This window comes from Lepidochelys kempii, chromosome 23 (assembly GCF_965140285.1).
Source record: "Lepidochelys kempii isolate rLepKem1 chromosome 23, rLepKem1.hap1, whole genome shotgun sequence".
Classification (NCBI taxonomy): Eukaryota; Metazoa; Chordata; order Testudines; family Cheloniidae; genus Lepidochelys; species Lepidochelys kempii.
In genome coordinates, this window is record NC_136402.1 from 13,001,778 (window position 1) to 13,028,745 (window position 26,968).

Genomic DNA, 26,968 nt, shown 5'->3' on the forward strand with positions numbered 1-26,968 from the left:
GTTCTAGACCCAGTAAAACCCAATCTGCCTTGCAGGCTGCCAGCTGGGAGCCAGGCTTGATGAGATGCTGCCCGTGGGGACCCAGCACCTCTAGGGACGATGTGAAACCCCCGACGCACGGACAGAGATGGGAGACCCAGACACATGGACAGAGACGTGAGGCACCAGGATGCTCAGAAGCTTCATTGGCGGCAATCGCACATCAGAGAATCAGCAAAAAGCATTACCTACAGAATGGAACAACCCCAAAAGCAGCCCCGCACTGACGGAGCCCCGCGCTCCGAGATCCCCACTGCGGCTATGGCTCATACCCAGGAATCCCCCCACTACCATCTGTGTAAGGGGCTTCCCCCTCTGATCCAGCCCCATCATACTGTCACCAGGCACAGTGTGCCCTGCTCCCATCCAGTGCCCCCTCCCCTGGGCCTTGTGCAGGGATGGAGGCTGGGTTCTAGATCAGAGTTCTGAGCTCACTGGGTGAATGTGGGTTCTAGACTGCAGCTCAGAGACACCCAGGGATGGGGGCCATGTTCTCGACTGCAGCTTGACGCACTGTGGGGGATGAAAGTTTAGAACGGAGCTTGAGGCCCACTGTGGGGGTGGCAATTCTGGGTTGGTGCACACTTGGGGTGAGGGACGGGCTTCTAGATCACAGATTGGAGCACACCCAGGGATGGAGTTCTATGCTGGAGCACAACCAGAGATGGCATTGGAGCACTCCCAGCAATGGGGCTCTAAATGGCTGATTTTAGCACATCCATGCATGGGGTTCTAGATGGGAACACACTCTGGAAGGGGTTCTAGGTTGGCACATACCTGTGAATCACGTTCTAAGCCAGTGCATGCCTGGGAATAGGGTTCTAGATCAGAGCACTCCTGTGGGTTGGGGTTCTAGATTGGAGAACACACTGGAATGGGGTTCTGGATTGCAGCTTAGTGCCCGGTTGGGACGTGTTTCTGTTACACTCAGCGAGCCAGAAGCGCATGGGCAGCGAGGGAGGCCAGTGGCACAAAGAGCCGCATGTGGCTCCCGGCTCCGCTCTGTCATCTACCTCTTCCCAGCCAGGCAGGGGTTGTTTTCAGGGTCTGTTGCAGCGCAGTCCTCGCAGCCGTTGTCGCAGCGCAGCAGGGGCACATGGCGCAGCCGGTGCCAGGCCTGCAGCAGGTCCTGGCGGGTCACGACAGGCCTCAAGTCATAGCTGAAGATCTTCTGGAACACGAAGGCCTTGTAGTTGTTGTCGATGGCCAAGAAGGCAGCGCTGGTCATCTGCACGATGTTGGAGCGCCCGGCCTCGCGCAGACACTTGGTGGAGCAGGGCGAGTTGAAGGTGAATAAGATCAGGCAGCTGTTCTGGCCGTAGGTCCTGGCCATGAGCTGGGCCACAAGGCTGTTTGGGCCGGAGAGAAGACGCCACTCGCTGTGCTCCGTGAATTTCCTACTCTGTGTAGTCACTTCCTTTGGCCGGACGGCCACGATGTTCCCGCTGGGCGGGTTATACAAGGCACCAAAAAGGCCAATCGTCTTTCTCATGTCTGCTAGCTGGGTCATGGGCAGATAGGTGGCCACATCCTGGGGGTCGCTGCAGGTGGCATGGGGCAGTGTGGCAGCAAAGGCGTATTGCTTGTTGACTCCGCCGTTACTGAAAGAGGGCAGGAGACAGAGGGGTCAGGGGGCACCAGGCTCCTGGGACTGAGCCAAGAGATGCCAAGTGAAAGGGAGAGAAAGGGGAATAGGCCTGAAAAACCAACCCAGCTCTGGACTCCACCTACCCCTGCAGCCCCAGAATCGCCCCTCCCAGCTGTGGGCTCCGTCACCCCCCTCGCCCCCAGAATTGCCCCTAGCATCGACCCGGTGTGTGATCTAATGCAGGGGTCAGTGCATCCCTGGCATGCTGGGTGCTCTCTGCCCTCAGTTTGGTGTCTCTAGTGCCTGGCACAATAGCAGACCCCTGCTCTCAGGTGGGGTCTGGGCAGAGCCGGGCCCACTGGGGCCCCCCTGACCTTGCTGGGCATCCCTACGAACCGGTGGGATTGAACCAGGGCCATTCTCTGCTGCCCTTCGCAGCTGGGCTACAGAGGCAGGGAAGGACAGAGACAAACCCCAGGCTGGTCACTCACTTGTTCACATGGTCCACGATTTTTTTGAGCGCGGCCAGGTCAATGGTCCCAGCGGTCTCTGGCCCGAAGCAGAGGAGAAGGGGCAGCAGCAGGAGTCCAGCCCGGGGCATCTGTCCCTGCACCTGAACAGAACCCCACAGCGTCAGCACCCCTGAGCCCTGGGCACAACCCAGAGCCCCTTGACCCACATCCACTAGCCCCTGCTGGGCTACTGACAGGAGAGGGGGCAAGGGATACCCCCATGGGGCTCAATAGGTCAGTAAACAGTGGGGCATGGGGGGAATCATCAGGGTTTCCATGGGCAGGAGAAGGTGGGGGGAGGGAGCACTCCCCTGGGGCTTCATGGGGCAGGGAAGGTGGGGAGCAGAGGAGACTCCCCCAGGGCTCTATGGGGCAGGAGTGTTGGAGGATGGGGGTGCTCACCTGGGGGTCCAAGGGGAAGGAGTAGTTAGAGGACAGAGGGGGGACTCCCCTGAGGCTCCATGGGGTGGGGTAGGTGTGGGTCAGGGGGCTCCCCTGGGCTCCATGGGATAAGGGTGGTGGGGGAAAGGTGGGGCTCACCTGGGGCTCCATGGTAGGCAGTGAAGGGTCTGTGTCTCTGTTGACAGATGCTCACACCTGCTCCTGGTGCGACAGGCTCCCAGCCCTGCTCTGTTTGGCCCCTGGCAGACCAGGAGTGGCTGTAGGGCGGGAGCTGCTGGTCACAGACACTGGGATCTGGGGGCAGGGAACAGGGTGGGGAGCTGAACAGGGGCTTTGAGAACTTCCTCCTGCTCTCGGCCAGACAGCAGTGTGGGGCAGGTGAGTCACTGCTCGGCTCAAACCTGGGCAAGTTACCTCCCTGGGCTGGCATGTCTCACACCACCCTGAGGAAAACTTTATGAGGTCTCTGTGGTCAATACATGTCCCCATCAAGGAAATGTGGGACCAGACCCCCACATGGTGTAAAGCAGGATCGCTGCATTGCAGTCAGAGGGCCCTGGTCCCCAGCTGGTGTCAGTTGGCCCTGCTCTATTGGAGAGGGAATTTTGGTAATATGTGTAGGCATTCCTCAGTTTCCCTCTTTGCTTTACATTGCTCTGTAATGTACATGGCCTATAAACAGTTCTTGGGGCAGAGCCAGAGACTCGGGGTGTCAGGTCATGCCGCTGTCTGGGATGGAACCAATGGGTCAGTAAAGGCCTGGCTGAAACCGACCCAGATCAATGAAGAAGCTGGAAAGACAACGGGCTAGCAACCAACAAGCAAGAGGAAGTGGATTTTTTCCCATGTCTCTGCAGGGAAGTCGGGCAAAGGCCCCACCTGGAGAACCGAGGGGATAGGTGCCAGCTGGCTGGGTGAAGAACCGGCCTTTGCAGAGAGAGACACACGCACCAGGAACTCAGGGCAAAGGGACAGAGACAGAGCCACAGTGGTTTCTAGGGTCACATGGTTCAAAGCAGGGTTGGCCAGGCAGAACTCTCTCTTATCTCTCCTCTGACAGCCTGAACAGTGATTACACTGACCGGGTTGTGTATTGGGGGGTGACCTGCCCCTATCACAAATGGCAGGTTCTTGTCCTGTGCGGCTACTTTATAGTTTCAGAGTAGCAGCCGTGTTAGTCTGTATCTGCAAAAAGAACAGGAGTCCTTGTGGCACCTTAGAGACTAACAAATTTATTAGAGCATAAGCTTCTCTGTATACAGAGAAGGTGGAAGTTGCCATACATAAAAAAAAAAAAAAAAAAATTTATGTATGGCAACTTCCACCTTCTCTGTATACAGAGAAGCTTATGCTCTAATAAATTTGTTAGTCTCTAAGGTGCCACAAGGACTCCTGTTCTTCTTACTTTACAGTTAACTGAGAAGATGGCAGCTGGTGAAACACACCCAGAAACGGTATTTAATACACACAATATCCTGGGCAAGGATCTATACACACAACGGTTAGAATAAGCACAGTAAAGTAGGTTCTGGCATGGCTCATACTTCCCGTCCTGCATTGTGCATACTTACAGCTTACGGGGACCGCTGGAAGCAGAGATGGAAGGGGAAGAAAGCAGTGCCAACCAGAAGGAAGGTCCTGATTCCGTTTACACTGTTTCTGGGATCCGACGAAGCCAAAGAAATGGGAAGTGGGGGGTGGTATTTTATACCCTTCCTTGTGGTAACAGCATGGCTATGAACCGTATTTGATCCTTAACCCTGATTATAATAAGGTCATTAGCTGACTTGATCCATATGAAGCTTTTGGGAATTCCACAATATTAAGCATTAATATTCATGATTTGCATCACATATTTCTTAATTCCTGTATGTAAATGCGGTCTAACTGCTTAGTCATTGCATGGCAACTTAATTGCTAAAGGCCCCCAACACTCCCGTCTCGCAGAATCCTGTGGTGTACTGGAGCACTTCATGGTTATCCGCTGGTAGATGAGGAGAGTGCAAAATATCTGACCTAGGACAGGTCATCTCCTTAGATTTACAGTATTCAGCTACCTCCCAGCCATCAGCATAACTTCCCTTCCCTCCCCCCCAGCCCCTGCCACTGGGCCTCGTGCTAACATGACAAGCCTTTAATCCTAGCAACCTTAAGAACCATTTCCTTAAATCAGCCCCCGCGCCAGGATCCTGTTGTGCTCAGCACTGTACATTAGGCTCTAGAACAGGGGAGGGCAAAATATTTGGCCCAAGGGCCATGAATGCTCACGAAATTGGGGTTGGGGTGTGGGAGGGGTGAGGGCTCCGGCTAGGGGTGCAGGCTCTGGGGTGGGGCCAGAAATGAGGAGTTCAGGGTGCAGGAGGGGGCTCCAGGCTTGGGCAGGGGCTTGGGGTGCAGGAGATGGATCAGGGCTAGGGCAGGGGGTTGGGTCACAGGAGGGGGTCAGGGGTGCAGGCTCCAGGCGGCGCTTACCTAAAGCAGCTCCTGGAAGCAGTAGCATGTCTCTCCTCCGGCTCCTATGCAGGGGTGTAGCCAGGCGGCTCTGTGCACTGCCCTGTCCGCAGGCACCACCCCTGCAGCTCCCAGCCAAAGATCAGAAGACAGGACACTGGGCTAGATGGACTGTTGGTCTCACCCAGTATGGCCGTTCTTATGTTCTTATAAATAGACTAGTGAATAATAGTAAGGTATGAGTTGTTGACTAAGAGATAGTTACTTTGTATATTTTGACATGTGATGTTGATAACTTGTCTTTTAATGGTTTCTAAAGCATTAACTTTTTGAATCTCAGTATGTACTGATGTTAAGTAATTGTCTGACTCTCTCCCCCACCCCCACCCCCACCCCATCATAATTTCCTGCGACTCTGAACATTCAAACAAATGAAAATCTAAAACTAGTTTAAAATAAACATGGATCTCTGTCAAAATTGTAACCAAACAAATCAAATGGTTTGGGGCATCTCTAGCCAACCCCAATAGTAGTCCGTCTTGTGTGTTACCTTTTAGGACATTGATCCTTAAGCATTTAAGATCATTTGCTTCCGAGTTGCCAGTGACTCAGAAACAAGTAATGCCATTTTTGACATTCCTTCCCCCTTTGCGCTCCTGAACCTTCCTCAATAGGTTCTAACCACGGATTTTTAACATGCCAGTCACGGGAATCCTCTCGCCAGGTTTCAGTATCCAGCTGGTGAGGCGCAGAATTTCCTGCTTACTTCTGTGTCTGTCTCTTGTTGCTTTAACGCAGTCGATGAGTCAGTCCTTTGGGCACATCCCTGAGAGCCACCTCTCCCCTGCCCTGTTTTTCCTGAAAAGCTGTATGGTTTGTGACCAGGGAAATGGCATCTGATTAACTGAGACAGGATCAGATTTGGTTTTAGGCTCTTTGAAACCTTGGATTGTTTTTCATTAAACACTCATTTAACTCAAACACCTGAGCCACCGTAGGGAGAAAAGATGTCTTTGTTGAAGGTTCTTTGTAAAGCTCTAACTTGCAGATCCCCCAGCCCTTGCTCCTTGGCTGAAGGGCTAAGAAAATATCTGCTTCCATAGCTCTTCCAAGGGCGGCTTCAAGAAAAGCAAGGAAGAAAAGACCCATTAAGTCTGATATTTCTAAAACAAAACCAAGCTGTGAAATGGTCATACTCTCTGTAACCTAAGCCCCCCTGCAGGGCGGAGAGTCCAGCAGTCATTCTGCGGGCATTGCTCCGGGCACAGGGACACACACACACTCTGATCTCATTCATGGAGACTCAGCTTTGGGTCTCGCTTAGTTTATCCTTTCTTTTCCTGCAAGGCACAGTGCTTCACCGAGCATCTCCATTGCTGCAGTGGAGGCCAAGGAATACTGGGACTGCACAGAACTTGGAAGCACTGTGACGGGTTGGGTCACAGAGATGCCCTTGTGACTGCCACCTGATGTGCTAGGACTACCTCTGAGCCCGTTTTCCCTGCCAGCTTGGGACTTCAGTACCTTGCCTTGTTGAGCTAGACACAGTAGCCTGCTACAAACACAGACCCAGGTCTGAACCACGTCCCCCACAAGCTGCAGGCTTAACTGAAAACAGCTTAAGGAGTGTTCCTGTCTCCAGCACTCAAATATACAGCTCCCCATGGGGTTCAAACACCAAATAAATCTGTTTTACTCTCTATAAAGCTTATACAGGGTAAACTCATAAATTGTTCACCCTCTATAACACTGATAGAGAGATATGCACAGCTGTTCACTCCCCCAGATATTAATATTTGCTCCGGGTTAATTAATAAGTAAAAAGTGATTTTATTAAGTATATCAAGAGTACGATTTAAGTGGTTCCAAGTAATAACAGACAGAACAAAGTAAATTACCAAGCAAAATAAAACAAAAACACACAAGTCTAAGCCTAATACAGTAGGAAACTAAATGCAGGTAAATCTCACCATCAGAGATGTTCCAATAAACTTCTTTGACAGACTAGCCTCTTTCCTAGACTGGGTCCAGCAATCACTCACAACCCCATAGTTACTGTCCTTTGTTCCAGTTTCTTTTAGGCATCTCTTTGGGGTGGAGAGGCTATCTCTTGAACCAGCTGAAGACAAAATGGAGGGGTTTCCAGCGGCTTATATAGTCTCTCTCTTGTGGGTGGAAACCCCTCTCTTCTCCTGTGTAAAATCTCGTCAACAAGATGGAGTTTTGCAGTCACCTGGGCAAGTCACATGTCTATGAATGATTCAGCTTTTTGCAGGCCAGCACCATTGTTTCATGTTAGTTTGAGCATTCCCAGGAAAGCTCAAATGTGGATTGGCCTCTCCCAAGGTCCATTGTTAGCTAAGTACTCCCCATTACTTGAATAAGCCTTCACAAGCTGTTAACCAAATCTGCCTTATGTGCTTCCTACAGCAAACATTTTAAATGCAAGCATAGAGCTCATAACTTCAGATATAAAAATGATCCATGCATACGAATAGGATGGATACAGTCAGTAGAATATAACCTTTGCAAAGATATGTTACATGGCATATCTAGCATAAAACATATTCCAGTTATGTCATATTTGCACACATAAGCATATTTCTATAAAGCATTATGGGGTGCAACGTCACAAGCATCATCTAGGACAGGAGTCTCAAACTCAAATGACCACGAGGGCAACATGAGGACTAGTACATTGGCCTGAGGGCCGCATCACTGACCCCCCGCCCCCACTGCCCTGGCCCTGTCCCCATTCCAACCCCTTCCCCGAAATCCCCACCCCAACTCCGCCCCCTCCCTGCCCCCATGGGTGCAGGTTGCAGCAGGGGGCTCAGGGCAGGGGGTCGGGGTGCAGGAGGGGTGCAGGGTGCGGCAGGGGGCTCAGGGCAGGGGGTAGGGTGCAGGAGACGTGCGGGGTGTGGCAGGGGGTCGGGGTGCAGGAGGGGTGCAGGGTGCAGCAGGGGGCTCAGGGCAGGGGGTTGGGGAGCAGGAGGGCTGTGGGGTGCGACAGGTATCAGGGTGCAGGAGGGGTGCAGCAGGGGGCTCAGGGCAGGGGGTTCAGGGGGTGGGCTCCGGCCTGGCGCACACCAGGGGCAGGGCAGGCTCCCCACTTGCCTGCCCTGCCCCCACGCCACTCCGGGAAGTGGCTGGAACTGGGGGGGGGGGGGTCTGTGTGTTGCCTGACCGTGCCTCCAAGCACCGCCCCCGCAGCTCCCATTGGCTGGGAACAGGGAACCACGGCCAATGGGAGCTTCAGGGGAGGTACCTGGAGGCACGACCAGGGCAACACACAGACCCCTGTGCCCCTCCCTCCCCCAGGTTCCGGCCACTTTCCGGTGCGGGGGCAGGGCAGGGCAGGCAGGCAGGCAGGGAGGGAGGGAGCCTGCCCTGCCCTGCCCCGCCCCGCCCCCCCCCCCGGTGCGCACCAGGCTGGAGCCGCTCTAGGTAAGCACTGGGGAGGGGCGGGGGGGAACCGGGGAGCTGGCTTGCCGCAGAAAATAACCCCATGGGCCACGTGTTTGAGACCCCTGATCTAGGACCTCAGGAGGCCTGTAAATTTACTGGCATCCAGTTTCTGGGGCCTAGCCCCATCCGCGCGCACAGCAGGACCGTCGTTTCCCTAGCTTTGTCTTGGAGATCTGTAGAGTGTAAGGCTAAAAGGAACCATTAGCCCATCCAGTCTGACCTCCTGTATAGCACAGGATCATTCCCCTGCGTTCAGCCCAATCACTTGTGATTGACTAAAGATAGATTTCAGAGTAACAGCCGGGTTAGTCTGTATTCGCAAAAAGAAAAGGAGGACTTGTGGCACCTTAGAGACTAACCAATTTATTTGAGCTCACAAAAGCTCATGCTCAAATAAATTGGTTAGTCTCTAAGGTGCCACAAGTCCTCCTTTTCTTTTTACTAAAGATAGAGACTTCACCACGGCCCTTGGGAGTTTGCTCCGATGGTCAATTACCTGCTAAAAAATTTCTTCCTAAGTCAAATTTGTCTGGCTTCAGCTTCCAGCCATTGGTCGCTTTTCTCTGCTAGCTTCAAGAGCCAGTTAGCCCCTAGGATTTTCCTTCGGTGCTTATCCACCGCACTCACAGCCCCTCTCGAGCTTTCTGATCAGCGACGCTGAGTCAGCCCTGTAAATCCAATGGGAGTTGGGTACCTCTGAGGATCAGCGCCTCACAATCTTTGTAACAGGATGGCTGCTACCTGAGCACCTTCTCTCGGCAGGCTCCCCCCGTTTTTCCTCTCTTTAGGGCCCTTTAAAACACCCAGAGGCTTTCCCTGGTGAACGATACCCCAGCTGGGGGCTGGTTTAATATCAGGACCAGCTTAGGAGAACCCAGAGTCCGAAGCTTAATCCATCCCAATGACACAAAAAGTCCACGCTTAGCTCTGGCATCGGCTTCTTCCACACCAGCATCCGTTGTCCATTTCCCACCTGCCCCAAACCCCCAGGGGTTCTGTGTGTCCCATCCTCCCCATTCACACCTCACCTGGGCCTGGCTCTCCCAGCCTCCATGGCCCAGTGGCTGATGCTGCCACTCGGCGTGGAACAACCCTGGAGGGAGGTCGACCCCCTCGCTCCACATTCGGGCCAATCAAAATGTTTCCTTCTGATTTCGACCCTTTTAAAGAATGTGTTTAAAACTCCAGTTAAAGCTTCAAGTGAAACGTTGCTGGCGAGCGGCCCGGCGGACGTTAGCCTTTGGAACACACCCCCAGGCCCCATTTCCTCCCAAAAGTTGTTTTAAAAGGCTTCCAGTTGAGAAAGGGGCCAAACCCGCCGCGTTCCCGGCGAGGGCTCCGCTTTCCCCAAGGCGCCGGTTCCCCGTTTAAAAACGGTTAGTCAGGAAAATGACCAGCCCCTCCCCCAGCCTTGACATAGACTCACAGACTTTAAGGCCAGAAGGGTCCATGGTGATCACCCAGTCTGACCTCCTGCATCATCGCAGGCCACAGAACCTCACCCACTCACTCCTGTAACAGACCTCACCTCTGGCTGAGTTACCGAAGTCCTCAAATCAGGGTTTAAAGACATCAAGTTACAGAGAATCCACTATTTGCACTCATTTAAAACGCCTCTTCCCAGCCCTGCTCCTGTTCCGGGAAGGGAAGCCGGCTGGGGCAGCTGGGACATGGGGTAGCTGGGGCTGCCCAGTGCTGGGGGGGGCTCCTGGCACTGGGGCCACGCTGCCCAGTGCTCCAGGGCAGGGGGGACTACGAGCTACCAGCCACTCCAGTGCTGGGAAGGGAGGGTGTCATAAATATAAAGGGAAGGGTAAACCCCTTTAAAATCCCTCCTGGCCAGAGGAAAAATCCTCTCACCTGTAAAGGGTTAAGAAGCTAAAGGTAACCTCACTGGCACCTGACCAAAATGACCAACGAAGAGACAAGATACTTTCAAAAGCTGGGAGGAGGGAGAAAAACAAAGGGTCTGTGTCTGTCTGTGTGATGCTTTGGCCGGGGACAGAACAGGAATGGAGTCTTAGAATTTAGTAAGTAATCTAGCTAGCGATGTGTTAGATTATGATTTCTTTAAATGGCTGAGAAAATAGCTGTGCTGAATAGAGTGAATATTCCTGTCTGTGTGTCTTTTTTGTAACTTAAGGTTTTGCCTAGAGGGATTCTCTATGTTTTGAACCTAATTACCCTGTAAGGTGTCTACCATCCATTTAAGATTAAACTTTATAAGTTTATGGAGGAGACGGTATAATGGGATAACATGGTTTTGGTAATTAAATATTCATGGTAAATAGGCCCAATGGCCTGTGATGGGATATTAGATGGGATGGGATCTGAGTTACCCAGGAAAGAATTTTCTGTAGTATCTGGCTGATGAATCTTGCCCACATGCTCAGGGTTTAGCTGATTGCCATATTTGGGGTGGGGAAGGAATTTTCCTCCAGGGCAGATTGGAAGAGGCCCTGGAGGTTTTTCGCCTTCCTCTGTAGCATGGGGCACGGGTCACTTGCTGGAGGATTCTCTGCTCCTTGAAGTCTTTAAACCACGATTTGAGGACTTCAGTAGCACAGACATAGGTGAGAGGTTTTTCGCAGGAGTGGTGGGTGAAATTCTGTGGCCTGCGTTGTGCAGGAGGTCAGACTAGATGATCATAATGGTCCCTTCTGACCTTAATATCTATGAATCCTGATTTTACAGAGGTGATTCCTTTTTACTTCTATTAAAAGTCTTCTTGTAAGGAAACTAAATGCTTTTTCATTGTTCTAAGATCCAAGGGTTTGGGTCTGTGGTCACCTATGCAAATTGGTGAGGATTTTTACCAAACCTTCCCCAGGAAGTGGGGTGCAAGGGTTGGGAGAATTTTGGGGGGAAAGATGTTTCCAAACTACGTTTTTTCAGGAACCCAGATAAAGTTTGGCGGTGGCAGTGGAAGTCCAAGGGCAAAGGGTAAAATAGTTTGTACCTTGGGGAAGTTTTAACCTAAGCTGGTAAAAGTAAGCTTAGGAGGTTTTCATGCAGGTCCCCACATCTGTACCCTAGAGTTCTGAGCGGGAAGGAACCTTGACAGAGGGTCTGCGTGCCACCCGCCTGCCTGCCCTGTGCTCTGCGGCTGGGGGCCACATGCCTGCCCGATGCTCTGGGGAGTGGGGCAAGGCCACGCGCTGCCCACGAGCCCAGTGCTGCAGGGGGCCACCCGCCCGGTGCTCTGGGGTTGGGGGCGGGGGGCTGGCTGCTGTGCGGGAGTCGGGGTTTGGAGGGGAAGGGTGTGGGAGGGGCAGCACCTCAGCAGTAAGGGGTGGACCAGGACTGGGACTAGCCTCCCCAAACCAGTGGTTCACCCACCACCTACTGTACACCACTGAACATCTGATCGCGGCAGGCGGGAGGCGCTGGGGGGAGCGGGAGAGGAGCTGATTGGCAGGTGGGAGGAGCTGGGAGGGAAGGAGAGGAGCTGATCAGGGTGGGAGGAGCTGGGAAGGAGTGGGAGGAATTGATCGAAGGGCGGGAGGCACGGGGGGAGGGGGAGGAGCTGATCGGCGGGCGAGAGGAGCTGGGAGGGAAGGGGAGGAGCTGATAGAGGGTGGGAGGAGCTGGGAGGGTGTGGGAGGGGCTGATAGATGGGTGGGAGGCACTGGGAGGGAAGAGGAGGAGCTGAGGGGGGTGGGAAAAGCTGGGAGGGAAGGGGAGGAGCTGATCGGTGCAGCTGCTGGTGGGTGCTGAGCACCCACTATTTTTTCCCCGTGGGTGCTCCAGCCTCAGAGCACTGAGGGGGTCCGCACCTGTGACCCGTGCCCCAGGCAGGAGGCTTTCTTGGCACCACTCAGTGAGGTGTTGGTAGCAAACTTAGTTAATAGTCCCAAGAAAACATAAACAAAAGTTCTTTTCCCTTTCCTGGGCTCCAGGGTCAGTTCTTTCCCACTCTCCTACAGAGGCCGCTGACTCTCGGGGCTTTTCCCCTCTGGGACTCTCCCTTCTTCCAGGGCCAGTCACAGGGGCCAGCGGGACTCCCTGCCCTCTACTCAGTCCTCCTCTGGACCATCTGCCAGGGAGTTCCCCTTCTCCAGAGTCTACCAGAGAAACAAGACCATCTGGTTCCTAGCCGATCACCTGGGAGGGCCACTGATCTGTCACAGGGCCCAAGTCCTCAAGGGTTAGCTAGCCTGTGACAAGCTCCCATAGGTCTTCTCCGTGTGGTTTTGGTTTCGAGTTCTCTGTGACGCCTGATCTCAGTTGGATAAAACACGAGAGATTCTGTATAACTGGGCATGTGACCCAGCTGTGCAGCGTGACTTTCTGGCCCTCTCCGGAAGTCTGGTCAGAGGTGGCAGGTGCTGCACTGAAGAAGTTAGCCCCGTGGGTTGTGCACTAGCAAGTTGTGCTTTTAGACCTGGGGGGCACCAGGGTTCGATCCTGCAGCCAGGATTGGTGGTTGTGCGGAAGGAGTGAGAGCAGAAGGACCGGGTGGGGCCTCTGCTTGGTCTGTGACACTATGGACAACGTCTCTCGGTAACCCGTAGCTTTCGAGCTTTGCTCTCAGAGACCCCTCATGGGTGCTGCCCGCCAGCTCCCAGGCTCTTTGGCTTCTTGATTCAATCTTGCCACGGGAGTGGGGGTAGCAGGAGGAGACAGCAGACATGGGGGAGATTGTGTAAATGCCGGGGCGGGGAGGAGATGAAGGAAGCAGCAGGCCAAGGGAAGAGACAATTATTACTTGTCTTACAGAGCCCCAATCCTTGATCAGGACCCCGGAGTGCTAGGCACTGTACTTTATTAGGTGTATTACAGTAGTGTGAAGTGCCCCACTCATGGCCCACGAGCAGGGGCGCCGGAACCAGGAAGCTGTGACGGGGCAGGGTGAACCCTCCATTGTGAGTTGACGAAGCCAAGCCCCCTTTGTTCTATTGGGCATGCTCCAGGTGCACTGGTATAAAAGGGAGCAGCTCAGCTCAGTTGGGGCTGACCGCCGGGGAGGAAGGATGTGCTCCGTGGGCTCCAGATCAGCCCAAGCCCGAGGCCATGGAAAATGGAAACGCTGTAACCCAAGCAGACGCTAAGGTTCCCCCGAGACCCTGCTGCGTCAGGAGTCGCCAGGGACAGCACAGACTGGGGAACCTGGAGACAACAGAGACAGGAAATACCGTAGGAAGAAGCCCAAAGGAATTAGACAGTGGCCTGGTTAGCGAACCGGAGTTTGGAGTCAGGGTGTTTCAATTGGAACCGCCTACCTGCTGACTCAGCAGCACGGGCCTGTGCCCCTACCAGGGCCCTGGGCTGGGGTCCAGTGGAGAGGGAGAGCCTGGACCGCCCCCTACCAGGGCTGCCACCCCCTTCCTTGTGTGTGGCAGCCCCCTTCCCGACTGACTTCAGCTACTAGGCCTCACTGCCCTGCCAAGAAGGGCAAATCTGCGGACTCTGGCTGCTAGGCCTCACTGTCTTGTCATCCTGGGCGAACACACTGATTGGGGCTACGAGGCCTTACTCCACCGCTAACAGGGGCGAATCTATTGACGCTGGCCATTGGGCCGTATTACCCTGTCTCACTGGAGCGAACTTACGAACTGTAGCCACTGGGCCTTACTGCCCTGCCGACTGGGGCCCATTTATTGACTCTGGCCATTGGGCCACACTCCCCTACTAAGAAGGGAGAGCATATAGAGTGGGGTCAGGAGTGTGATGGGGTGCACTTGCCCCGCACTGGACGGGGTTTTCCCCAACCCTGTCACAGAGGGCCACATGCACCCGCTGTTCTACTTGGGTGTAGAAGCCTCTGGCAGGGGCTGCACTTTATGGTGGGGGAGCTGGCTGATCAGGCGATCAGCTCCCCCATTGTGAAGTGCAGCCCCTGCCAGCGGTGCCAGGCTTTTCCCAATGGGGGGTGGCTGAGGTGGCCCTTAGCCCCCCCTTTGCCATGGGGCCCCACCCCTTGGCCAAGCCGGAAGTCAGAGCTGGGCTGTAGTAAGAGTGGTCCTGGGAGCCCTGGACCATCCACCTGCCTGGGGGGCAGGCTGGGAGCTGCTCTCGGGCCCCCTGGTCCCCCAACCCAGGGAAGCTGGAGGGTCTGGTGCTCCCTAGAGCACCTTGGACATCCTGGGTGGCTCTAACCATGACCTGACTCTAGCTTCTGGCCTGACCAGGGGGCAGGGCCTCAGGGGGAGAGGCGGAGCAGGGGTGGAGTCACGGTTCCAGCACCGGTGGCCCCCCCACTTCTACACAGGTTCTGGCACTCCTGCCCAGGACCCAGATGTGTTAGGTGCAGTACAAACACAGAACAAAGGGATGGTCCCAGCCCCAAAGAGCCGACAATCTGGGTATAAGCCAAGAGACACCAGGTGGAAACAGGCAGACAGGAGGGACAGGGAGACAATATTGGTCCGCGTGGCGGGCAGGGGTCTCAGCTCATCAGCCCACTACCTGGTGTTGAGTTATCTGTCAACACAGCAGCAAAGGGGAGTTTTAGGGTGGGGTTGGGCGGCGGATAATGAGGCAGCTTTGTGGGGGTTCAGGGAGAGCTCTTCCCAAGCGTGATGGGCAGCGGGGAGACAGCACCCCGGGGGGGAGCGCCCCTAGTGACCCCTGGAGTTGTGCTGCCATGGTGCGGTGCGCTCCCCTACGGGTACTGCTCGGGGAAAAACTTCCGGCACCGGTGCACGTGGCGAACACGTACACCTATTCTGGAATGGACACGAGCAACACATCTCAAAGAACACCAGGTACGGAAAAGGTAACTGTCTTATCCCCACCCGAGCGACCCTCTCTCATTTCCTATCGAGATGTCGGCTCCCGCCTCCAGCCGGCCTGTGATCCCAGCCTGCATCACCCCCTCGGCACCTTTCTTCTTTGAGTGATTGCTCATGTACTTTCCACAATAGGTGATTTCAAGCTATATCTGTTGGAGGTGGGTAGGAGTTCCCAGACTCTGTGGACGGAGCACAGCCCTGCCGAACCCAGCGTCCTCCCTGGTCTGGGAGACGGTCGCACAATGTGAGGTGAACGTGTGAACCGAAGACCCTGTGGCAGCCCTACAAATGTCCTGGATAGGGACATGGGCCACAAATGCAGCTGACGAGGCTTGCGCCTTAGTAGAGTGCACCCTCACAATTGGCAGGGGGGGCTCCTGTCAGGTCACAACAGGTACAGATACACAAGGTGATCCAATTGGAGAGCCGCCAAGCAGAGATCAGCCGACCTCTCATGTGCTCGGCTGAGGCGATGAACAGGTGCAAAGACTTCCTGAATGGCTTTGTACCGTCTAGGTAAAAGGTCAGAGCCCGTCTCACATCCAGCATGTGGAGGCAATGCTCCTCACTGGACCCACTGGGTGTGGGACAGAGCACCGGCAGGAAAATGTCCTGACCCATGTGGTAGGCAGAGATCACCTTGGGGAGGAACGAAGGATGTGGTTGGAGCTGGACCTTATCCTTATGGAATATCGTGTACGGGGGCTCAGAGGTCAAGGCCTGGAGCTCCGAGACCCGACTCGCCAACGTGATCGCCACCAGGAAGGCTATCTTCCATGAGAGGTGTGACCATGAGCATGTAGCTAGTGGCTCAAATTGGGGGCCCATCAACCTGGTCAGCACCAAGTTCAGGTCCCACTGAAGGACTGGGGGCCTAACGTATGGGAATAGACTATCCAATCCCTTAAGGAGTCGGCCAGTCATAGCATGGGAGAACACTGTGTGGCCCTGCACTGGCGGGTGGAAGGCCGATATGGCCGCCAAGTGCACCTTGACAGACGAGGGTGCTAGGCCTTGGGCTCTAAGGTGAAGGAGGTAGTCTAAAATTAGCTGAATCGGAGCAGCCACAGGCGAAACGCCCCGATCAGCCACCCAGCCAGAAAACCGAGACCACTTAGCCAGATAGGCCTGACGTGTGGAGGGGCATCTACTTTCCACTAGGACACGCTGAACCCCTTCCAAGCACGTCTTTTCTTCCTGACCTAACCATTGAGCAGCCAACTCTGTGAGTTGGAGTGCCGCTAGGTTGGGGTGGAGGAGGCAGCCCTGGTCCTGGAAGAGCAGGTCTGGGTGGGACGGTAACAGCCATGGCAGGGCAACTGCCAGGCTTGTGAGAGTCCTGTACCAATGTTGCCTGGGCCATGCCGGGCCAATCAGGAGGATCTGGGCCCTGTCCATTTTTATCTTCTCTGAGACCTTGTCGATCAGCAGGATCGGGGGAAAGGCATAGAGCACCTGGCCCTACCAGGATAGGAGGAAGGCATCAGAGATGGCGCCCACGCCCAATGCCCCCCGGAGCAGAAGCGGGGACACTGGCGGTTCTGCTGTGTCACGAACAGGTCCACCTGGGGAGTGCCCCACTTTTGGGAAATCCACCTCTGGGTGTAGTGACCACTCGGGCCGAGAGGAGAAGGCACTCGGTAAGTGGTGGTAAATGTCGTGGGCTATGCAGAAGTCCCACAGCCTAAGGGCTTCCTGGCAGAGGGCTAAGGAACGGGCCCCGCGCTGCCTGTTGATGTAGAACATCGAGGCCGTGTTATCCGTGAGAATCCTGACCACCCAGCCCTCCAGGTGTGAGCAGAAGGCCATGCATGCCAGCCGTACCGCCTGAGCTCCTAGGTGTTTATATGCAGGGCAAGGTCCTATACGGACCACAGAACCTTGGGTCTGAACGTCTCCCATATGGGCTCCCCACCCCAGGTCCGAAGCATCGGACACCAGCTCCATGGATGGGGGCCTGCCCCTGAATGGGACCCCGTGAAGCATGTTCCCCAGGGAGGACCACCATCACAGAGAGGACTTTGTCCATCTGGTCTCTGGACTGGGAGAATACTGAGGCCAACCAGAGCTGGAGGGGCCGCATCCTGAGTCTGGTGTGACGAACCACATACGTGCACACAGACATATGACCCAGGAGCTGGAGGCATGCTCTGGCTGTGGTCATGGGGAACCTTTTGACTGTGCTGATGAGCTCCCTCAGGGTCTCGAACCTGTCTGGTGGGAGGGACGTCCTGGCCCACACTGTGTCCAGAACTGCCCTGATAAACTCTATGCACTGCACAGGGACTAACGGGGACTTGGTGGTGTTTACCAACAGGCCCAGAGTGGTGCACGTGGACAGGAGTGCCACATAGTCCTGCACCTGCAACCTTAAGTTGCCCTTGACTAGCCAGTCATCAAGATAGGGGAAGATCTGGACCCCCCCAACCCTGACATCTGAGGTAAGCTGCCACCACAGACATACACTTTGTGAAGCCTGGGAGCCGCGGATAGGCCAAATGGGAGGACTGTAAACTGGTGTTCCTGCCCAACAGTGAAACTGATGAAACGTTTGTGTCCCTCGAATATATGAATATGGAAGTACGCATTCTGCAGATCGAGGGCAGCGTACCAGTCCCTAGGATCCAGGGAGAGGATGTTGGAGGCCAGAGAGACCATGTGAAACTTGAGCTTTAAAGTATACTGGTTCAGGTCTCGCAGGTCCAGGATGGGCCTGAGCCCCCCCTTTGGCCTTCGGGATAAGGAGGTAGCGGGAGTAGAAACCTGTCTGTCTGAACTCCACTGGTACCACCTCCACTGCTCCTAAGCGTTTCTTATAGGCCCTTGACTTTTTATAAGGGGGCTCATATTTAGAGTGGGTGACCTGGGTGGGAGCCTGCTGCAGCTAAAACTTTGTCCTGGCCAGGGCTGGGACATAGAGGCTGAGGGTCTTAAACATTGTACGGGAATCTTTCAGGCCGTGCAATTTCACATCCGTCTGTTCCGCAAACAGGGCCTTGCCATCAGACGGAAGGTTCTGTAACGAGTTCTGCACCTCGCTGAACAACCCAGACAGCAGGAGCTACGATGCCCTCCTCATGGATACTGCAGAGGCCATGGACCTTGCAGCCGAATCTGCACCATTGGAGGCTGCCTGAAGGGCTGCCCTGGCAGCAGCCATACCCTCTTCCACCAGAGCCCTGAACTCCTTTTTGTCACGCTTTTGGAGGGAGTCCTCGAATTTGGGCAGAGAGCCCTACAAACTGAACTCATACCTCCCCAAGAGGGCCTGGTGCTTCGCCACCCTTAATTGGAAACTGGAGGATGAATAAACTTTTCTGTCAAATAGATCCAGCCTCCGTGTGCCCTTATTTTTGGGAGTAGGGGCTGGTTGCCCTTGCCTCTCCCTGTGGTTGACCAACTCCACCACTAGGGAGCGGTGCTGCAGTGGGGACCTCAAGTGAAGGGGACAGCATCTATGCCAGTACGACGGGCTACAGTAGCCTCTAGGAAGCTAAAACCTCCAGCGCCGACTGTCCCGGTGTCGACGGGACATGTTCCTCGCGTGAGGTCTATGGTCCCTTGAGGCAGAGTGATGCTTGGAACCCCTGCCAGTTGGTACTCAGCCAGACAGCCTGGTGGGGGTTGACAGTGACAGGCGCGAACTGTACACGGGATGGTTGCTGAGCGGGGAATGGCATCGGGAACCTTCCCTAGACCGTGACCGGTACTGTCCAGATGGTGACTGCGGGGATCCAAGCGGCGGCTTACCTCTGGACCGGGGAGTCAACGGTGGCGGTGCCTCTGGTACCAGCAGAGACATAAAGTCCCAGGCCGCCTGCAGGGCCTCCAGCATGGAGGGCATCCGGCTGGCCGGGGAGGCAGCCTCGGCGTGGGCCAGGCTACTCCGCTCAACTTGAGTCAGAGGCTGGGAGGGTGATGGGGACCTAGAACTGCCCAACGCGGGCCTAGTCTCTCCCCTAGTCTTGCTCTGGTGTCTTGGCGGAGACTACCTCTTCTTAGAGTGTCCCGTGGACAGGGAGCAGTGCCAGCTGGTGGAGGGCACCAGAGGGTCGCCGTGCACTGATGCTGCAGTGCTCGGTGCCAACTCAGAGTGGCGCAATGGTGCCAGGGTCAAGGCCAACTCCATCAAAATGACTCGGAGCTGAATGTCCCTTTTGGTCCGAGGCTTGAAGGATCTGCAAATCTTGCAGCGATCGCTGAGATGGGTCTCTCCCAGACAGCAAAAACAGTCTGCGGGCGGATTACTCACTGGCATCAGCTGCTTGCAAGTGTCACACGACTTAAAGCTTGGGGCACGGGGCCTGCCCCAACCTGGGTGCACTGACTAACTCTACGCTAACTAAAAACTACTTCAACTCCAGGTGCTACTAGCTATGAACTAACAAAGCCCACGAGGGAAGTTACAGCAAAGCTGGAGCAGAGCAGTTCCGCTGCACCTTCACTAACAGCAAGAAGGAACTGAGGGTGGGGGGAGCACAGCCCCTCCTTATACCGTGCCACGGCGGTGCCACTCCCAGGGGGGCGCTCCCCCCTATGGGTACTGCTAGGGGAAAAACTTCCTGCAGTGGTGCACGTGGCAAGCACACACACCTATTGTGGAATAAGCAATCACAGAATCATAGAATATCAGGGTTGGAAGGGACCTCAGGAGGTCATCTAGTCCAACCCCCTGCTCAAAAGCAGGACTAATCCCCAACTAAATCATCCCAGCCAGGGCTTTGTCAAGCCTGACCTTAAAAACTTCTAAGGAAGGAGATTCTACCACCTCCCTAGGTAACGCATTCCAGTGTTTCACCACCCTCCTAGTGAAAAAGTTTTTCCTAATATCCAACCTAAACCTCCCCCACTGCAACTTGAGACCATTACTCCTCGTTCTGTCATCAGCTACCACTGAGAATAGTCTAGAACCATCCTCTCTGGAACCACCTCTCAGGTAGTTGAAAGCAGCTATCAAATCCCCCCTCATTCTTCTCTTCCGCAGACTAAACATCCCCAGCTCCCTCAGCCTCTCCTCATAACTCATGTGTTCCAGACCCCTAATCATTTTTGTTGCCCTTCGCTGGACTCTCTCCAATTTATCCACATCCTTCTTGTAGTGTGGGGTCCAAAACTGGACACAGTACTCCAGATGAGGCCTCACCAATGATCACTTGAAGATCTTAGGGGAGCTGATATGGGGGCTGCCAGCCCACCCTGGTTCCAAGTCCCGGCCAGCTCGCTCCAACAGGCTGCTCTTACTGCAAGCAGTGGACAAAGCAGGCGGCTGCCAAACAAGTTATAAGGGAGCATGGTGCAACTTTAAATGAGCCTGTTCCCTATTTGATCAGCAACGTAACAACGAAACATTAACCGAATGATGTTTTAAGTGAGGAGTTACCGTATCAGGTCCATTATGGTAGTTCTAGGCCCCCTCCTCTCACTCATGGCACTAGACCCCATTGTGCTAGGCTAGAGCAGAGACAGATGGTCAGCTCTTTGGGAGCAGGGACTAAGCGCAAGGAGAAAGGACTCCCTGGTCCTTCCTGTTGAGCTAGACATCTCTGCCACCAGCACCCCACAGAGCCCTGGCAACCAGGGGGTGCAGCCAGCAGCATGGGGAGCCCATGCTCTACCCTGAGAAATCTAGTGTTTGGCTAATTACCCACTCATGGTTGTGACACTGCTTCCTGTATTTTTCATAGTAATATTATAATATGATTGTGTCAATCAATGTATTTTGTGCAAGATGAGTCATGTGAGGTATCATTGAAACGGTTATGAGTTGCTGGATTTGATTATCCTATTCATATGCATGTATCATTTTTGCATCTAAAGTTAGGAATATTAACTATACATCTGTCCCTGCAAGCATTTGCACTTGGGGAACGCCCACCACACAGAATGCAATCAGACTAACTGGGAACCATCAATGGACCATTTGGGAGAATAGGTCTTTGAAGATGCTAATCTCTCAGCTTCCTGTGGATGCTGCAAATAAACTTTTCAGTTATGGTTGCAGGGTCATGTGATCAAGTCCCGTGGTACTGGAATACCAGTGTTTTTCCACTGACTGGCATGGGAACTAAGTTTGAAAACAAAAGGTTCCTGCCCCATGCAAAACCTATTTAAGGCTGGGGAGTGACATAATCAGGATCATTCTTCACTGAATCCCCACCCAAGATGACTGGAAAAGTCAGAAACAAAGACTGGGGGGAGGAGAAGATAAAGAGCTGAGCCCAGGCTGGAAGGGCATCAGGTCTGTGAAAGAAATACCTGGAGTTTTAAGCTGCAAGCAAGAGCAGCTCGCTTCCAAGAATCTGCAATCTGCCTAAAACAGCATTTAGGATGAGAATTTGCTACATTTATCACTTTCTGTAGTACCTTGAGTTTAGTTTACATGTTTTATTTGCTCCGTAATCTACTTGGATTTGTTTACTATCCCTTTATTATAATGTACAATCTAGCTTTTGTAGCTGTTAAATTTTTTGTTTTCTCAAACCAGGTTGTAGAATTCATAACTGGGGCACAAAGCTGTGTATATCTTTCTCCACCTGAGGGAGGAGGAGGAAAATTTCACACACTTACGCTGTAGTTCTCTGTGCAGCACAAGACAATACAATTTTGGGTTTACACTCCATGGAAGGGGTGCACTTGAGTGCTGGGCAATTGCTTAGCTGAGCACTCCTACGTAGAGCTGATCTTAGCATCTGTCTGAAACTGCAACTGGGTGTGCCCCTACCTATGTGTGCGCTGGAAGGCTGGTGAGTCGGGGGAGCTCAGTGGTACCCCAGTTTTAATGGCAGCCCAGGGGGAACCCATCACAATGGTCTCTGGGGCTCAGAGAGCCACACTGGATAAAAGAGGGAGCCGGCCATGCAGCAGGATGCTTGTTCCAAGCGAAGGCCTGGATGAACATGTAACCACAGAAAAACTCCCTGGTGGGGGTTGGGGGACTGACCACCCCAGACAGAGCCCTTGCTGATCTCTGGAAAGAGGTCCGGTTGTAGGTTCTTTGGTTTAAAATGTTTTGTGCAATGCTTTCACCTTAAGAATAAATATATTTGCTTAGGAAGAGCTGGGGGGTAGCTAACTGCTTTCTCCGCAGAGGCTATAAACAAAAGTGTAGGCACTGGGCTGTTAGGCCATCTGACTTGCTGGGGAATTCACACTGGAGCCTGGTAACTGTGCAGCCTAGAAATACTCTGGCCAGGAGGGAGCCTGACAGGAGCAGCAGACCTGAACCGATACACACACCCTTGTAAGCTCTCTGGAGAAGGCTCCAGTTCTTTGCTATACAGACAGCACCTAGCCGTGGGGGACTGCAGTACAGCTGATTACAGCCCCAAAGCCCAATTTGAAGTTCTGACCCAAAGCATGAATATGGTGCTCTGCCTTTCCCATCATCAGCAGGGGGCATCCACTGAGCCCACTTGTGGCAGCTATAGGAAATCACCATTAAACCTGCACAGATTGGAGCTAGACATTTACACTCTCCATTGTACCATCAGCCACCCTGACACCAGAGTATCATGCAGCTGCTAGGGGTAGATGCAGGCAAAGCAGAGACAGCTGCTATGAGGAGGAAGGTGGTGAAGGGGAAATTGGGGCCCATGGCAGGGTCATTCATGCCTCAAGACACAGAACTATGCCAGGGTGAGGGGAGCATGGCAGACGCTCCAGAGCTTTACTTAGACATTCACAGAGGGGAATCACTGAATTCAGGGGACCATGCTCTTAGGAGGAGCCAGTTTAAATCCTCTTCAAATCCTGTCTGCATTTGTCTTTTCTGCTACTTGTAACTCCTAAAACTAAAATCCCTGAGTTACCTATTTCTACACCAGCACGATCTTAATTTCATTCTTTCCCTCTACAGAATTACTTGTTTTGGGAAGGTCTGTCCAGCAGCAGCTTAGGGGTTTGAAACATTTAAACAGACTAGAGTCAGCATGCTTCCCCAGCACCATGGCCTGTTTACACAGCATAGCTTTGGCCATGGCTGGTGTGCACACCGACCCTGTTAAGGATTGAAATCCCTCCTATACACCCTGCATTATGGCAGAGCTGGCTGCAAAATTAAAAAATCCTCCCCTCTATTTCTGTCAATGTCTAAAATTCCCATGGAGAAAGTTTTAGTGTGGTAGCCATTAGTCTGTATCAGCAAAAACAACGGGGAGTCCTTGTGGCACCTTAGAGACTAACAAATTTATTTGGGCATAAGCTTTCGTGGGCTAGAATCCACTTCATCAGATGCGTGAGTGGAAAATACAAGAGCAGGTATGAAAATAGGAGAGTTGCCTTACCAAATTGAGGTCAGTCTAACTAGACAATTAACAGCAGGATACCAAGGGAGGAAAAACAACTTTTGAAGTGGTAATGAGAGTGGCCCATTACAGACCGTTAACAAGGAGAGTGTAACAGTAGGGAGAAATTAGTACTGGGGAAATTAGGTTTAGGTTTTGTAATGACCCAACCACTCCCAGTCTTTATTCAGGCCTAACATGATGGTGTCCAGTTTGCAAATTAATTCCAGTTCTGCAGTTTCATATTGGGGTCTGTTTTTGAAGTTTTTTTGTTGAAGAATTTCCTGATGTCAGATGTGTGTCTATTTATTCTTTTGTGTAGAGACTGTCCAGTTTAGCCAACGTACATGGCAGAGGGGCATTGCATACCTGCTCCTGTATTTTCCACTCCATGTATCTGATGAAGTGGGTTCTAACCCACAAAAGCTTATGCCCGAATAAATTTGTTAGTCTCTAGGGTGCCACAAGGATTTTTTTTTTTAAGCAAATTGTTTCAGCAGAAGATTGGACTCTGGGACACTCACCCCCAGACCCAGATGGGAGTTGTAGATCAGTTGGCTACTACACTTCTGTTCCGAGGTGACTGACGTTCTGGACACTTCATAACCACAGCGGTTTCAACAGAATATTGTGGACCAGTTTCAGCTGCTGCACAACTTGGGGGGGGAGGGGGGAGTGTTTCAGAAGAGTGGGTTTAAAAATGGTATTTGGGTGCCTCAACTCCAGCCCCAGAGCACCCAACAATTACTAGTTCTTTGCAGCCAATCTGAGCACTTGACCAAGGTCCTCACTGCACAGCTGGGGAAACTGAGGTGGGGGCTACACTCAGCAGGTAAAGAACAGGCCCCACCATTCTATCCACTAGATCAACTGCCCCACTCCCCCAGCTATGGTTGGGAGCTAGGGCCACAGTTGGGGCCAGGAGTAGAGCTGCAGCCATGGGTGGGACTGGGAGTAGAGCCACTGTTGGGGGCCCAAGGCCAGGGACAGGACAAGAAGTGGGGCCACAGCCAGGGGCTGGGGCAGAGGAGGGCTGGATGGGGCTCCCTCCTCCCCACCCCATGTGGGCTGGTCCAGGCTCCTCCATGCTCCCCTAGGGGGCACACACCAACAGTTTGGGGGCCACTGCACTAGGTCACACTGCCTCACTGGGCACACCCGCAATACAAGTGTTCTGTTTGCGGTACAGCCCTTGGGGGAAAGGACAGGGGATGGTACATTGTCAGCAGGGAACATGTACAAGCCATGGGCTGGCCCCGGGAAGGACGAGGCATCAGACAGAGCAGTACATAAAACAAGATTTATTCCGTTCTCAGAGAAACAAGTTTCCATCGCACAGGTCGCAAACAGTTATCGGGGACATGAAAGAAGCCATCTAAAATATACAAGCAAAGCCCAGCCTGGGATCCAGTTGGATGCTGGAGAGAGACAAAGAACCAGGCCAGAAAGAGGCTGCCCTGCGGGACAAGTAGAGGAGTCGGAATGGCCCCGCCTCGGGCATCAGTTACAAAACCGCTGAACCGCAGCTTCCCCTGGCATGGGTGAGGGGAGGGAGCACACTGGCATTGCAAGCAGGGGGAGGGGAGAGAAGGGACACAGCTAGAGCGCCGACAGTGGCTTGGAATAGCTTTGAAGAGAAAGGCTTGTGCAGGGGATGTTGAGATGAACATGGAGCACGGGGGCAAATCCAGGGAGCTTCCCAGCAGGACAAACTGTTGGGAACCAATGTCGCCAGCCTTTTCCTCACTGAGCCACCTGCCCCCACAGAGCCCAGAGAGCCCCCCTACAATTGCCCCAAGATCCCATGCGCATGGCAGCAGAGAGGAGCACCTCTGCCAAGGACCCCACAATCAGGGCAGGCGAGCCCAGGCGCTGGGCTAGGTCCCCAGCGCGGGCAGGAATGAGGGCCCAATGCCTAGCGCTCCACTAAACCCACCCACGACACCCTGGCCTGACCCTGCCTGCAGACAGCTCCCCCCACCCACCCTGGACTGAAAAAGGAAAGGTGTGGGAGCCTCTGCACACGCCGCCCACCTGCAGTCAAGGCAGAGGACAGCGCCAGAACAGGAGGTGGGTGTGTGACCCTCAATGCAAACCGTGTGTGAAGACTTCATGGCAAAGAGGAACGGGCATGGGGAGCAGAGGGCTCCCCATCAACAAAACAATTTCAACTGGAGTGGGGGGGCAGGACATCCCGCTGCCGCCATGCGACCAGGGGCAATGGGCGAGTCCCAGGCGCTTTTGGTCATTGCCTGTGGGACGCCGGGCGGCTGCTCTGGTCAATGCAGGCCAGCCCCTCACTCCTCCTCCCCAGCGCCTGCCGAGGCAGCGGGGGCCTCGCCCAGGGAGCCAGCAGGGGAGCTGCGGTGGGTGAAGCTGCTGCCGCTCTCGCTCCGCTGCTCATCCAGCGGGATGGGCTCCACCAGCGCAGAGGAGAACTTCCGGTCACCGAAGGAGGCGCTCCACTTGGCCTCAAAGAAGCGCTGCAGCCCGATGATGGACTGGACATCCTCCTTGTCCTGGTGGAGGGGAGCACAGAGAGGCTGGGGGTCAAGAACCACAGCTGGAGACACCCACCATCACCTCCAGATCTGGGATATGGCCCCATTATCCAAAATGGCCTGTGGCCAGTCTCCCCCAGAACCAGGACACTCCTCTACTGTGACCCAGGAACCGGCTAGTGCTAACTAGCCGAGAGCAGAGTTTGACAGGATCCCCTGGGGCACAGGCACAACAATTCACCCGTGGGTGGGGTCTCTACCAAGAGGCAGTAGCCCCAGCAGCCTGCTGGCGCCCGGTCACAGTGAGATGTATGTATGGGGTTGTGTCTATGGTGGAAACTGTGCACTCAAGGTTTGGGGGTGAAGGTAGGTCACCAGAAGGGGGTGAACATGCTCCCCTCAGGTAGGAGTGGAGAGATGCTGCTTCTCTCCCGCCCACCAGCTGGCCGCGTGCTTCGCTGCTGAGGCCCAGCTACCATCTGGGCTGAAAGCCAATCGAGACGGGGAAAGTTACAGGAAGAAATAAAACAGCAGGAAGGGAGGCCGTTTCGGCGTAAAGGTGAAGGATTGTGGTGCACCCTCACTCCCCACTTGCAGGGGGCGTGAACAGAAGATCACAGCCAAGCCAGGCTGTAATACACTCGAAGAACTTTGGAGGAGAGACTTGCTCTTATAAGAATGGACAGGAACTAGCTGAGTCCAGGCTCTACTAGGAAACACTGTTCTCAACATTTTCACCTGCTCTCATTTGAAGCCCTTCTCTCTCCATGATCCTGGCAGCCTTGTGGTGTGCGACAAACCGGAGGTTGATCTGCAGCTGGCTGGGGGCGCCAGTGGCAGATCTGAGAACCATGGGTATTCAGGGGGACACTGGCCTGAAGAGAGCTTGCAGGGCCCACATAGGCAGAGAGAGGAGAGCTGGGGTGGCCTGTGAAGTTGGGGAACTGAGCCACACTCAGGTACACACTAAGCACAGGTGGTAGCGAGGTGC

The 26,968-nt window shown here is 54.0% G+C and overlaps 3 protein-coding genes and 1 long non-coding RNA gene across 12 annotated transcripts in view; 2 read left to right on the forward strand and 2 right to left on the reverse strand.

Annotated features, from left to right (window-relative positions):
• The window catches only part of LOC140901855 (uncharacterized), a 355,046-nt gene that overhangs the window by 185,731 nt on the left and 142,347 nt on the right, over window positions 1-26,968 (forward strand). The window lies entirely within an intron of this gene.
• Window positions 170-7,102, reverse strand: LOC140902254 (uncharacterized). Of its 3 annotated transcripts, XM_073322155.1 has the most exons (7): window positions 6,963-7,102; window positions 5,543-6,110; window positions 5,014-5,210; window positions 4,113-4,301; window positions 2,680-2,835; window positions 2,119-2,240; window positions 170-1,640 (listed from the first exon to the last, which is right to left on the reverse strand). In XM_073322155.1, exons 5-7 carry the CDS (start codon window positions 2,689-2,691, stop codon window positions 1,049-1,051), a joined length of 726 nt encoding a protein of 241 aa, XP_073178256.1. In that variant the 5' UTR covers window positions 2,692-2,835; window positions 4,113-4,301; window positions 5,014-5,210; window positions 5,543-6,110; window positions 6,963-7,102; the 3' UTR covers window positions 170-1,048. The 3 variants fall into 3 exon arrangements, with proteins under 3 accessions (XP_073178256.1, XP_073178257.1, XP_078706202.1); XM_073322156.1 differs by lacking the exon at window positions 5,543-6,110; XM_078850076.1 differs by lacking the exons at window positions 4,113-4,301; window positions 5,543-6,110.
• LOC140902284 (uncharacterized) lies at window positions 8,386-18,639 on the forward strand. Of its 6 annotated transcripts, none has more exons than XR_013634918.1 (4): window positions 8,386-8,439; window positions 16,626-16,834; window positions 17,512-17,635; window positions 18,187-18,626. It is a non-coding gene; the product is annotated as an uncharacterized LOC140902284 (long non-coding RNA). The 6 variants fall into 6 exon arrangements; XR_012156033.1 differs by lacking the exon at window positions 8,386-8,439 and adding an exon at window positions 14,571-15,178 and having other exon boundaries at window positions 15,327-16,834; window positions 18,187-18,639; XR_012156034.2 differs by lacking the exon at window positions 8,386-8,439 and adding an exon at window positions 14,590-15,977 and having other exon boundaries at window positions 18,187-18,627.
• Window positions 24,763-26,968, reverse strand: part of TRIM28 (tripartite motif containing 28) — a 54,355-nt gene continuing 52,149 nt past the window's right edge. For both annotated transcript variants that reach the window (XM_073321996.2, XM_073321995.2), the window contains exon 18: window positions 24,763-25,995. In XM_073321996.2, the coding sequence (XP_073178097.2) occupies window positions 25,774-25,995 (222 nt within the window). In that variant the 3' untranslated portion in view covers window positions 24,763-25,773. The remainder of the gene's footprint in view (window positions 25,996-26,968) is intronic.